A 14,081-nucleotide genomic window follows, 5' to 3' on the forward strand; every position below is an offset into this window, starting at 1 on the left:
CACCACACACTTACCCCACCAGACATGCCACCAGGGGTCTTTTCATAGTCCCCAAATCCAGAACAAATTAAGAAAACGTACAGTATTATAGAGCCCTTATTGCATGGAACTCCCTCCATTTCATATTGCTCAAATGAACAGCAAACCTGGTTTTAAAAACCCAGAGAAAGCAACACCTCACAGCACAACGCCTCTTCCACTATTGACCTAGTTGTGTTTTATGATTGATGTAGGCTACGTTTGCCATTTTTAAATTGATGTAGTTCTGTCCTTGAGCTGTTCTTGTCTATTGAGTTCTGTATTATGTCATTCTGTATTATGTCATTCTGTATTATGTCATGTCTCATGTTTCATGACGTAGGAAGGATAGGGTGGCATTTGAAGTAATAAATCAGACAGGTGTAAAGTCTACCTTGATTATCAGACAGGTGTAAACGTCTCCTTTGATTACAGACAGGTGTAAAGTCCACCTTTGATTATCAGACAGGTGTAAAGTCCACCTTTGCATTACAGACAGGTGTAAAGTATCTTTGATTATCAGGACAGTGTAAAGTCTACTTTGATTATCAGACAGTGTAAAGTTACTTTGGTTATCAGACAGGTGTAAAGTCTACCTTTGATTATCAGACAGGGTAAAGTCCACCTTTGATTACCAGAAGGTGTAAAGTATACCTTTGATTATCAGACAGGTGTAAAGGTCTACCTTTGATTATCAGACAGTGTAAAGTCTACTTGATTACCAGACAGGTGTAAAGTCTACCTTGAATTACCAGACAGGTGTAAAGTCTACCTTGATTAACAGAAGGTGTAAGTCTCTTGATAACAGACAGGTGTAAGTCTACCTTTGATTATCAGACAGGTGTAAAGTCTACTTTGATTACCGACAGTGTAAGTTACTTTATTATCAACGGTGAAAGTCTACCTTCGATTACCAGACAGGTGTAAAGTCTACCTTTGATTACCACACAGGGTAAAAGTCAACCTTTGATTATCAGACAGGATGTAAAGTCTACCTTTGATTAACAGGACAGGTGTAAAGTCTACCTTTGAATTTACCAGACAGGTGTAAAGTCTACCTTTGATTACCAGACAGGTGTAAAGTCTACCTTTGATTACCAGACAGGTGTAAAGTCTACCTTTGATTATCAGACAGATGTAAAGTCTACCTTTGATTATCAGACATGTGTAAAGTCTACCTTTGATTACCAGACAGGTGTAAAGTCTACTTTTGATTATCAGACAGGTGTAAAGTCTACCTTTGATTATCAGACAGGTGTAAAGTCTACTTTAGATAGTGATAGAGGAGAGACCCAGCCTCACACACACAATAATGCCTGGGAGTGACATCTTCACAAGACTTTTTTAACTTTATTGAAAAATACTAAATGAAGAGACATTTTACATGCTGTAACTAGACGACCTTCAGATTGGGATTGACCGGTTGGCACAGCGGAGATTGTGACGACACTGATCAGATTCAGAACAAACAACAAACAGCAATGAACAATGTTTGGGATGAAACAACAGTTGACACCAAATACCATAACAAATGCATTATCCAGACCAACATCAGATGTCCCCACAGAACAATAACAAACCAGGGTATAACGTTGAGGAACGTTCAGATAGAAATGTACTTTGTAGAACAAACATGCCTCTTGAACATCTAGAAAAAGGAATCATCACATCTTTATACATTTCTATCTGCAAAGTTCCACAACATTTTGCCTAATGAACATGGCCCTGACTGCATAACAGGGCTCGGGGGTGAAGTTTCCCCTAGGTACAGACCACGCCCATCATTTAACCCTACCCCTTTCCAGATCATTACACCCCACCTCCACCATTAAACCCCACCCTCATCGCTAGGCCACTCCCTCGTCCTGGTCCATCATGGCTGGCCTGCTGGAGAACACGTCAGCCAGCATGTGTTTGGGGATCTCTGACCCCCGCACCTTCAGGGTATAGCAGGCATCCTCCACCTTGGACAGACTCTGTCTCAGCGTGTGGAGCTTCTTACTGACCTGGGATAGATCAATTCATTAAATTAGTCAGTCAGCCAATCAATCAATCACAGAATGTACTGCCCCAGCCAGCCACACACAGAGTGAGCAGCTTCTCACTGACCTCATAAGGACCAGTGTTACCGATGTAGGAGAAACCATCGTGGATCTGACGCAGGAACATGGACACCTGGGATAGAGCAATCAGATGGATTTATAAAGCACTTTATACATCAGGAGTTGTCACAGTGTTTTACATCAGTAGTTGTCACAGCCTTTTTACATCAGTAGTTGTCACAGTGTTTTTACATCAGTAGTTGTCACAGTGTTTTACATCAGTAGTTGTCACAGTGTTTTTACATCAGGAGTTGTCACAGTGTTTTTACAGTGACGAGACTTACAAAAGTCTGGTAACTTTACCAAAATTCCCAGAAATCCTTCTTGGATTGTTCCTGAATTTCCTGCTTATTCCCTCCTGAGTCCGGGAACGCTCTAACCGGAATTGCTGGAAAAAACAATTTTGCAACCCTAACCCAGATGCAGGAAGATGCTGACCTGGAAGGGCGTGTCCATGTCCCCGTTCCCCACGCTACTGATACACATCCTCATCAGCTCACCTGTCAGGTCGGCCACGCCCAACAGGTAGTCTGTAGGGGTCACCTGAAAGGTCAGCTCTTGGGGGGTTCCCATTGGCTGCTGGCCCTCTGGGGTGTCCTGTAGGTCAGAGGTGAGCCACGGTTAGTTAGTGACTATACTTTCACATTCCTTATCATTTTTCTGTCAGTAGTACCATGCAGTCTGTAGTCCCTGAGGAACAGTATGATACACTGACTGACTGTAGAGAGGAAAGAGCAAGCAGCAGATCATCTTGATATTGACTAACAATAACTTGGCCAAATACACAATAACTTGGCCAAATACACAATAACTTGGCTAAATACACAATAACTTGATTATATACACAATAACTTGGCCAAATACACAATAACTTGGCCAAATACACAATAACTTGGCTAAATACACAATAACTTGGCTAAATACACAATAACTTGGCCAAATACACAATAACTTGGCTATATACACAATAACTTGGCTAAATACACAATAACTTGGCTGTACCACAATGAAAACTTGGCTATAAACAATAACTTGGCTATAAACAATAACTTGCTATAGACAATACTTGGCTATAGACAATAACTGGCTACATAGACAATAACTTGGCTTACTAGACAATAACTTGGCTACATAGACAATAACTTGGCTACATACACATAACTTGGCTATATAGACAATACTTGGCTATAGGTAGACAATAACTTGGCTACATACACAAAAAACTTGACTACATACACAATAACTTGGCTACTACAAACTTGGCTACATACACAATACTGCTATATACACAATAACTTGGCTATATAGACAATAACTTGGCTATATAGACAATAACTTGGCTAAATACACAATAACTTGGCTAACATACACAATAACTTGGCTAAATACACAATAAACTTGGCTATATAAACAAACTTGGCTATATACACAATAACTTGGCTACATACACAATAATTGGCTAATTCACAAATAATGGTATATAGACATAATGGCTAAATACACAATAACTTGATTATATACACAATAACTTGGCTATATACACAATAACTTGGCTAGATACACAATAACTTGGCTAGATACACATAACTTGGCTATATAGACAATAACTTGGCTATATACACAATAACTTGGCTAGATACACAATAATTGGCTAGAACACAATAATTGGCTAGATACACAATAACTTGGCTATATAGACAATACTTGGCTATATAAGACATAACTTGGCACATAGACATAACTTGGCTACATAGACAATAACTTGGCTACATAGCTAACTACTAACATAACTGGTATATAGACAATAACTGGCTATATAGACAATAACTTGGCTATATAGAAAAACTTAGAAAAAACTTGCTACATACACAAAACTTGGCTACATACACCAATAACTTGGCTATATACACATAACTTTGGCTATATAGACAATAACTTGGCTAAATACACAATAACTTGGCTACATACACAATACTTGGCTAAATACACAATAACTTGGCTATATACACAAATAACTTGGCATATACACAATAACTTGGCTACATACACAATAGACTTGGCTAGTTAGACAATAACTTGGCTAAAGTACACAATAACTGGCTAAATACACAATAACTTGTGCTAATACACAATAACTTGGCTAAGTACACGATAAACTTGGCTACATACACAATAACTTGGCTACATACACAATAACTTGGCTACATACACAATAACTTGGCTACATACACAATAACTTGGCTAAATACACAGAGTTTACAGTCTAACCAGACAACCTAGGTACTTGTAGTTGTCCACATATTCTAAGTCAGAACCGTCCAGAGTAGTGATGCTGGGCAGGTGCGGGTAGCGATCGTTTGAAGAGCATGTATTTAGTTTTACTTGCATTTAAGAGAAGTTGAAGGCCACGGAAGGAGAGTTGTATGGCATTGAAGCTCATCTGGAGGTTAATTAACACAGTGTCCAAAGAAGGGCCAGAAGTATACAGAATGGTGTCGTCTGCGTAGAGGTGGATCAGAGAATCACCAGCAGCGAGAGCAACATCATTGATGTGTACAGAGAAAAGAGTCGGCCCGAGAACTCAACCCTGTGGCACCCCCATGGAGACTGCCAGAGGTCCGGACAACAGACCCTCCGATTTGACATACTGAACTCTATCGGAGAAGTAGTTGGTGAACAAAGCGAGGCAATCATTTGAGATTCCAAGGCTGTTGAGTCTGCCAATCATTTCACATTGTCCATAAGCTTGAGTTCATTTGCACACAAAAAATCATACAATGATGGAAAGACCTGTGTGCTGTCCTTGTTAATGCAGACAGAGTAGAGCTCCAACTTCTTAATCATAGCCTCAATTTTGTCCCACACATTGAATATAGTTGCAGAGAGTCACTGTAATCCTAGATTCAGATCATTCAGGCGAGAAAAAACATCACCCAGATAGGCCAGTCGTGTGAGAAACTCGTCATCATGCAAGCGGTCAGACAAGTGAAAATGATGGTCAGTAAAGAAAACTTTAAGCTCGTCTCTCAATTTTAAAAAAACGTGTCAATACTTTGCCCCTTGATAACCAACGCTCTTCTGTATGTTGTAAAAGCGTTACATGGTCGCTGCCCATATCATTGCATAATGCAGAAAATACACAAGAGTTCAGGGGCCTTGCTTTAACAAAGTTAACCATTTTCACTGTAGTGTCCAAAACGTCTTTCAAGCTGTCAGGCATTCCCTTGGCAGCAAGAGCCTCTCGGTGGATGCTGCAGTGTACCCAAGTAGCGTCGGGAGCAACTGCTTGCACGTGCGTTACCACTCCACTATGTCTGCCTGTCATGGCTTATGAGCCATCAGTACAGATACCAACACATTTTGACCACCAAAGTCCATTTGATGTCACAACGCTGTCCAGTACTTTAAAAATATCCTCTCCTGTTGTCCTGGTTTCCAGTGGTTTGTAGAAGAGGATGTCTTCCTTAATTGACCCCCCATAAACATAACAGACATATACCAGGAGCTGTGCCAAGCCCGCCACGTCTGTTGACTCATCCAGCTGTAACACATATAATTCACTGGCTTGTATGCGAAGCAGTAATTGTTTCAAAACATCTCCTGCCATGTCACTGATGTCCGTGAAACAGCGTTGTTTGATGAAGGCATTGTCTGTATCGTTTTTTGGGCCTTTTCCCCCAGCATTGTCCCAGCCATATCCACGGCAGCAGGAATAATTAAGTCATCCACAATAGTATGGGGCTTGCCTGTCCTAGCCTCTCGGTAGCTCACCATATAAGACACTTCTAGCCCCGTCTTATTAATGGTATCTGTTGCTTTTATAAATGTCTTACTACTCGAAAGTCATATTTATTCTCACTCAAAAAAGTCCCGTGGCTTATTTGTCAAATTGTCATGTTTCGTTTCTAAATGTCTGCGCAAGAGTGAAGGTTTCCCGCGAGAGAGTAACGATTAATGTGATTGGATGTTAATTATTTGACAAGGCTACCCGTATTTCCTAGGCCATCATTGAAAATAAGAATTAGTTCTTAACTGACTTGCCTAGTTAAATAAAGGTAAAATAAAATACAATTTGACATTGTGTTGTTATTTCTCTGAACACTAGATGGTTTCATTATATTTTGGGCTGTGAAACCAGGCTACTCAGACCAGAAAGAAAACTCACCCAAATGTATAGCCCCGTTGGAAAATATAAATAAACTGTTAGATTTTTTTTTTTTTAAAGAAAACCCCTTGAATGAGTAGGTGTATTAAAACTATTGACCTGTAGTGTATCTCCACCAGAAGGACATTAGTTATGCAGTTATCACTATTTACAATGACTTAGCACAAGTAGTTGCTAAATCCGGGTTGACCGTTGGCAGTAATGTGCATGGTCAACCATATCCAGACACTATATCAGGTATGCAGCTAGCATACTATGACTCATTATCATGTTCATGGTTCTTCCATGTCTATTCACTCAGTGCAATGTCACTCAATGTTCTTCTCTCTGACATAAGGGTCAGCTAACATCAAGAACTGTGATATGATCCAGTCCACCTTTATTGTAACATGTTCATACCTTGGCCTCAGGCTCCTTGATGAAGACCAGCTTGGTGTTAATCTCCTCCAGGCTGATGAGAGTACGATGTCTGATGAAGTGATGGAACGACACAGCCTCCACGTACTCCTGGATACCTGGGGGAGGGAGGGAACAATGACTACATAACATGTATCCACTTGAACGCGCCCACTGACTCATGACTGTTCATCCCTGGTTAAACTAAACAGAATACGACATCAAAAGGTTCTAGTCTAGAGCCAGCAGCCCTCCAGTCCCTACTATGACATCAAAAGCTTCTAGTCTAGAACCAGCAGCCCTCCAGTCCCTACTATGACATCAAAAGGTTCTAGTCTAGAGCCAGCAGCCCTCCAGTCCCTACTATGACATCAAAAGGTTCTAGTCTAGGAGCCAGCAGCCCTCCAGTCCCTACTATGACATCAAAAGTTCAGTCTTAGAGCCAGCAGCCCTCCAGTCCCTACTATGACATCAAAAGTTCTAGTCTAAAGCCAGCAGCCCTCCAGTCCCTACTATGACATCAAAAGGTTCTAGTCTAGAGCCAGCAGCCCTCCAGTCCCTACTATGACATCAAAAGGGTTCTAGTCTAAAGCCAGCAGCCCTCCAGTCCCTACTATGACATCAAAAAGTTTCATCTAAAGCCAGCAGCCCTCCAGTCCCTACTATGACATCAAAAGTTCTAGTCTAAAGCCAGCAGCCCTCCAGTCCCTACTATGACATCAAAAGGTTCTAGTCTAGAGCCAGCAGCCCTCCAGTCCCTACTATGACATCAAAAGGTTCTAGTCTAGAAGCCAGCAGCCCTCCAGTCCCTACTATGACATCAAAAGGTTCTAGTCTAAAGCCAGCAGCCCTCAGTCCCTACTATGACATCAAAAGTTGTTCTAGTCTAGAGCCAGGCAGCCTCCAGTCCCTACTATGACATCAAAAGGTTTCTAGTCTAGAGCAGCCAGCCCCCAGTCCCTACTATGACATCAAAAGGTTCTAGTCTGAGCCAGCAGCCCTCCAGTCCCCTACTATGACATCAAAGGTTCTAGTCTAGAGCCAGCAGCCCTCCAGTCCCTACTATGACATCAAAAGGTTCTAGTCTAGAGCCAGCAGCCCTCCAGTCCCTACTATGACATCAAAAGGTTCTAGTCTAAGCCAGCAGCCCTCCAGTCCTACTATGACATCAAAAGGTTCTAGTCTAGAGCCAGCAGCCCTCCAGTCCCTACTATGACATCAAAAGGTTCTAGTCTAGAGCCAGCAGCCCTCCAGTCCCTACTATGACATCAAAAGGTTCTAGTCTAGAGCCAGCAGCCCTCCAGTCCCTACTATGACATCAAAAGGTTCTAGTCTAGAGCCAGCAGCCCTCCAGTCCCTACTATGACATCAAAGTTCTAGTCAGAGCCAGCAGCCCTCCAGCCCTACTATGACATCAAAAGTTCTACTAAACAGGAACACAACATGATCATTAACCTTTGAAACAGAACCATTACCAGAAACCACAAAAGAGGACATGATGAATAAGAAAACAATACCTGAAGGAAAACGTTGAGGGAGCCTTTGTGATAAGCTGAGAGGGGAAATGGAACCTGAAGGGAAACGTTGAGGGAAGCCCTTTGGAATAAGCATGAGAGGGAAAATGAACCTGAAGGAAACGTGAGGGAAGCCCTTTGGAAACGAGCTGAGAGGGGAAATGAACCTGAAGGAAACGTTGAGGGAAGCCTTTGGAACGAGCTGAGAGGAAATGAACCCTGAAGGAAACGTTAAGGGAAGCCCTTTGGAACGAGCGAGAGGGGAAATGAAACTGAAGGAAACGTTGAGGGAAGCCTCTTTGGAACGAGCTGAGAGGGAAATGACACTGAAGGAAACGTTGAGGGGAAAGCCCTTTTGAACAGCTGAGAGGCGGAAATGAAACCTGAAGGAAATGCTGAGGGAAGCCTCTTTGAATAAGCGTGTTGAGCAAGACCTTTAAAACAGGTCAATATTCAACTAGGCCACTGGGCCAGACGGATTACCAGACATGTACTCAGAGCAAATAATTGCAAATTAATTACTTAAAAATCATTCATGTATTTTCATGAGTTTTTGTTTTAGATTCCGTCTCTCACCAGTTGAAGTGTACCCCTATGATAAAAATTATAGACCTCTACTATGCTTTGTAAGTAGGAAAACCTTGCAAAATCGGCAGTGTGTCAATACTTGTCTCACCCTATGTATCTCACTAGGTCAGGATATTAAACCTCCTCCATGTATATCTCACTAGGTCAGGATATTAAACCTCCATGTATATCTCACTAGGTCAGGATATTAAACCTCCTCCATGTATATCTCACTAGGTCAGGGTATTAAACCTCCATGTATATCTCACTAGGTCAGGATATTAAACCTCCTCCATGTATATCTCACTAGGTCAGGGTATTAAACCTCAATGTATATCTCACTAGGTCAGGGTATTTAAACCTCCATATATCCACTAGTTCCAATATATCCATGACATTATGATTTCCTTAAGAGCATGAGGGTGATAGTTTGTAGTGTGATTTCCTTTACGGTCCGTAGAGGTATTTAAAACAGTATTATAATCTCCCACCATAATAATAGAGTCTTCTATTACTTGCAGCGTTGATCATTTATTATATTTATTTTCAAAGAATCATGGATCATCATAATTTGGTCTGAAAGGTTAATAAGCCATATCTGTTTATGATCCAATAACATTTAAAATCATCCATCTACCTTGATGATCTGTTTTAACAATTTCCTCAATCGGATCAAAATGATTGATAAGTAATATCATCACCCTTTTTGAGTTTTCTTTGCCCATGGGAGAGGTATATTTCACCCCACCCAGTCCTTTCTCCACACATCTTCATCTAAAATAGTTGATTGAGTTTCCTGTAAACAATAGATATTATATTCCTTCTCTTTTAGTCAGGTAAATACTGATTGTCTTTTTTTATTATATGCTAAGCCATTACAATTATAACTGGCAATATTTATTTCACCATTTACCCTAATGAGATACACGTTTCAATTCAATTTATCATAATATATGTTTGTAAATATACCATTAAAAAGTATCATAGTGATTGAGTGTACATATAGCTGTACCATAGTATTTTCACTGCAACTGAGTAAACCTCAAATTGTTCTCCAGTAATCCATCTGCTAAAACCTCCCCGCTTCCCAAGTTGGATTGTCCTCCCATCGACTGGCAGACCACCCCTGTCCACCTGGATCCCAGGTCCTCCCAGCGACTGGCAGACCACCCCTGTCCACCTGGATACCAGGTCATCCCAGTGACTGGCAGACCACCCCTGTCCACCTGGATCCCAGGTCATCCCAGTGACTGGCAGACACGCTGATCCACCTGGATCGCCAGGTCATCGCCAGTGACTGGCAGACAGCCCTGTCACACTGGTCCGGGAGGTCTTGCCAGTAATGGCAGACACGCGCTGTCCACTCTGGATCGCCATGGTCGTCCGCAGTGACTGGCAGGACCACCGGCCTGTCACTGGATCGCCAGGTCGTCCAGTGACTGGCAGACCATCGCTGTCCACCTGGATACCAGGTCATCCCAGTGATGGCAGACGCACGCCCGTGTCCCACCTGGATCCCAGGTGCATCCAGTGACTGGCAGACCATGGCCCTGTCCCACCTGGATCCCAGGTTCGTGCCAGTGACTGGCAGACCCCCCCGTGTCCACCTGGATCCCAGGTTTCGTGCCGCAGTTTGACTGGCAGGAGCCCACCCCTGTCCGAGCTGGACCCAGGCTTTGAGAGATTGGGAACACATCCTTTATAAAGAGCACACAGTGCCACCCCAGAACAGAAGCAGATTAACTGCCAAAGCATTCCAAACACTCACCTCCATTTTATTGTATACAGTTATTTAACAATATATATTAAAAAAATCTATTTTTATTTCCACAATTATGAATAATATGCCTAATAATGTTGGCACTTCATATGTAGGATGTTACATATAGACCAGATTGTTACTATAACCAGGATTTTGTACTTATACCAGGATTTGTCCTATAACCAGGATTGGTACTATAACCAGGATTGGTACCTATAACCAAGGATTGGTACCTATAACCAGGATTGTTACCTATAACCAGGATTGGTACCGTATAACCAGGAGTGTTACCTTTTACCAGGATTGTTACTAACCAGGATCGTTACTAACCAGATTGCTATTACCAAGATTGTACTATAACCAGGATCGTATCTAACCAGGATTGGTACTATACAAGATTGGTACCTATAACCAGGATCGTTACTATAACCAGGATTGGTACTGTAGTAACCTGGTATATTTATGTTTACCAATAGATGGCAGTATTGACTCAAGACGGGGTTTTGCTTCACGCTATCCGTAGCTATTTCCTATGTCTGCCTATTTACTATGATTAAGAAAGCTTCAGGTAGTTTAAGCCAGGTGCATAAGAGTAATGGTAGAAATCTAAGTTACAATTAAAGACTAAACCGTACGTAAGTCTCATGAGTCGTAATTCTAAGAAGCCTTTAAGGATACTACAGTACCTATAACCAGGATTGGTACCTATAACCAGGATTGTTACCTATAACCAGGATTGTTACCTATAACCAGGATTGTTACCTATAACCAGGATCGTTACCTATAACCAGGATTGGTACCTATAACCAGGATTGGTACCTATAACCAGGATTGTTACCTATAACCCGGATTGTTACCTATAACCAGGGCTTCCATTACAAAATGTCATTTTTGGCAAAGAATTATTGTGATTCATACTATACTGTTCCTAACATCATTACCCCTTAGCAACAGATGTAGGATACACACCCAAACACACACAGTCATACACACTCGGCCCCATTTCCCCCACAAACAACCACAAGCTCAGTGGTTCAACAGTCCTACAGAACATTAACAGACAACAACAGCTCAAGGACAGAACGACATCAATTTAAAAAAGGCCCACGTAGCCTACATATCAATATAAACACACAAACTATCCAGGTCCAATAGGGGAGAGGCGTTGTGCCGTGAGGTGTTGCTTTATCTGTATTTTGAAACCAGGTTTGCTGTTTATTTGATCAATCTGAGATGGAACGGAGTTCCATGCAATAAGGGCTCTATATAATACTGTACGCTTTCTTGAATTTGTTCTGGATTTGGCCACTGTGAAAAGACCCCTGGTGGCATGTCTGGTGGGGTAAGCAATTTGGGATAGTTGTTCACTGAATTGCTAGTTGTTCACGCTGGTACAATGACTACAATGTGGCTACAAACATCTGGCGCTCAGTGGAATATGAATGAGTTGTGATGCTGCCTTCGAATCCCGTCCCAAATGGCAGTAACCTTTTGGGAAAGTGCTAGCTACTAAGGTAGGTGCCTTTGGAGGCAGGTAGACAGCAGGTAGACAGCAGCCTTTGGAAGCAGGTAGACAGCTGCCTTTGGAGGCAGGTAGACAGCAGGTAGACAGCAGGTAGACAGCAGGTAGACAGCTGCCTTTGGAAGCAGGTAGACAGCAGGTAGACAGCAGGTAGACAGCACAGCTGCCTTTGGAACAGTAACAGCAGTAGACAAGCAGGAACAGCAGTAGACATCAGTAGCAGAGGTAGACAGCTTGCTTTGGGAAGCAAGACGTGCAAGTAATACTCTTGAGGCTAGTAGCAGCAGTAGACAGGTGCAGAGTAGAACAGAGACCAGTAGACAGCTGCCTTTGGAAGCACGGTAGACAGCAGGTAGACAGCAGGGAGATCGCAGGTAGACAGCAGGTAAGAGCAAGACAGCAGGAAGACAGTAGCCGTGACAGTACCAAAACACAGCGTCCAGCTGTCCCTAGGTACATGCACTGCATTGTATAGCCTACATACAAACACAGCTTCCAGCTGTCCCTTGGTACTGCATTGTATATCCTACATACAAACACAGCTCCAGCTGTCCCCTGGGTACTGCATTGTATAGCCTACATACAAACACAGCTTCAGCTGTCCCCTGGGTACTGCATTGTATAGCCTACATACAAACACAGCTTCCAGCTGTCCCCTGGGTACTCATTGTTAGCCTACATACAAACACAGCTTCCAGCTGTCCCCTGGGTACTCAGTTATATAGCCTACATACAAACAGCTTCCAGCTGTCCCGTAGAATGTACTGCATTGTATAGCCTACATACAAACACAGCTCCAGCTGTCCCCTTGGTACTGCATTGTTATAGCTACATACAAACCACAGCTTCCAGCTGTCCCCTTGGTAAGTACTGCATTGTATAGCCTACATACAAACACAGCTCCAGCTGTCCCTGGGTACTGCATTGTATAGCTACATACAAACACAGCTTCCAGCTGTCCCCTGGTACTGCATTTATTAGTCTACATACAAACACAGCTTCCAGCTGTCCTTGGTAAGTACTGCATTGTATAGTCTACATACAAACACAGCTTCCAGCTGTCCCTTTTGTACTCATTGTATATCCTACATACAAACACAGCTTCAGCTGTCCCCTTGGTATTACTGCATTGTAAGCCTACATACAACACACTTCAGCTTCCCTTGTACGCTTGTATAGTCTACATACAAACACAGCTTCCAGCTGTCCCCTGGGTAATGTACGCATTGTATAGCCTACATACAAACACAGCTTCCAGCTGTCCCTTGGTACTGCATTGTATAGCCTACATACAAACACAGCTTCCAGCTGTCCCCTGGGTAATGTACTGCATTGTATAGCCATACAACAACACGCTTCCAGCTGTCCCTGGGTATGTACTGCATTGTATAGCTACATACAAACACAGCTTCAGCTGTCCCTGGGTAATGTACTGCATTGTATAGTCTACATACAAACACAACTTCCAGCTGTCCCTTGGTACTGCATTGTATAGCCTACATACAAACACAGCTTCCACTTCCCCTGGGTAATGTACTGCATTGTATAGCCTACATACAAACACAGCTTCCAGCTGTCCCCTTGGTACTGCATTGTATAGCCTACATACAAACACAGCTTCAGCTTCCCCTGGGTAATGTACTGCATTGTATAGCCTACATACAAAACACAGCTTCCAGCTGTCCCTGGGTAATGTACTGCACTGTATACCTAATACAAACACAGCTTCAAGCTGTCCCCTGGTAATGTACTGCATTGTATAGCTACATACAAAACAGCTCAGCCTTCCCCCTGGTAATGTACTGCATTTGTATAGCCTACATACAAACACAGCTTCCAGCTTCCCCTGGGTAATGTACTGCATTGTTAGCCTACATACAAACACACTTCCAGTTCCCCCTGGGTAATGTACTGCATTAATTACATACAAAACACCTTCAGCTTCCCCTGTGTACTGTACTGCATTGTATAGCTACATACAAACAACAGCTTCCAGCTGTCCCCTAGGTACGTCTGCATTTGTAGCCTACATACA

At 42.5% G+C, this 14,081-nt stretch overlaps 1 protein-coding gene and 1 long non-coding RNA gene across 2 annotated transcripts; one reads left to right on the forward strand and one right to left on the reverse strand.

The window, feature by feature from the left end:
- Window positions 1-1,348: 1,348 nt before the first annotated feature.
- Window positions 1,349-6,977, reverse strand: tsnax (translin-associated factor X). The gene is made up of 4 exons (XM_024142615.2): window positions 6,685-6,977; window positions 2,559-2,717; window positions 2,128-2,193; window positions 1,349-2,024 (listed from the first exon to the last, which is right to left on the reverse strand). Exons 1-4 carry the CDS (start codon window positions 6,862-6,864, stop codon window positions 1,866-1,868), a joined length of 564 nt encoding a protein of 187 aa, XP_023998383.1. The 5' UTR covers window positions 6,865-6,977; the 3' UTR covers window positions 1,349-1,865.
- A 603-nt stretch (window positions 6,978-7,580) lies between these two features.
- Window positions 7,581-7,949, forward strand: LOC139025813 (uncharacterized). The gene is made up of 3 exons (XR_011477451.1): window positions 7,581-7,609; window positions 7,709-7,808; window positions 7,857-7,949. It is a non-coding gene; the product is annotated as an uncharacterized lncRNA (long non-coding RNA).
- Window positions 7,950-14,081: the final 6,132 nt, after the last annotated feature.

Source organism: Salvelinus sp. IW2-2015, unplaced genomic scaffold (assembly GCF_002910315.2).
Source record: "Salvelinus sp. IW2-2015 unplaced genomic scaffold, ASM291031v2 Un_scaffold3321, whole genome shotgun sequence".
Classification (NCBI taxonomy): domain Eukaryota; kingdom Metazoa; phylum Chordata; class Actinopteri; order Salmoniformes; family Salmonidae; genus Salvelinus; species Salvelinus sp. IW2-2015.

Excerpts from the sequence above, each read along its gene's own strand:
- tsnax (XM_024142615.2), bottom strand. The coding sequence starts at position 6,864 with ATGAGTCAGTGGGCGCGTTCAAGTGGATACATGTTATGTAGTCATTGT. Across the intron at positions 2,718-6,684 it reads TCAAGGAGCCTGAGGCCAAG|GACACCCCAGAGGGCCAGCA; the intron begins GTATGAACATGT and ends TCTGACCTACAG. Across the intron at positions 2,194-2,558 it reads ACATGGACACGCCCTTCCAG|GTGTCCATGTTCCTGCGTCA; the intron begins GTCAGCATCTTC and ends GCTCTATCCCAG.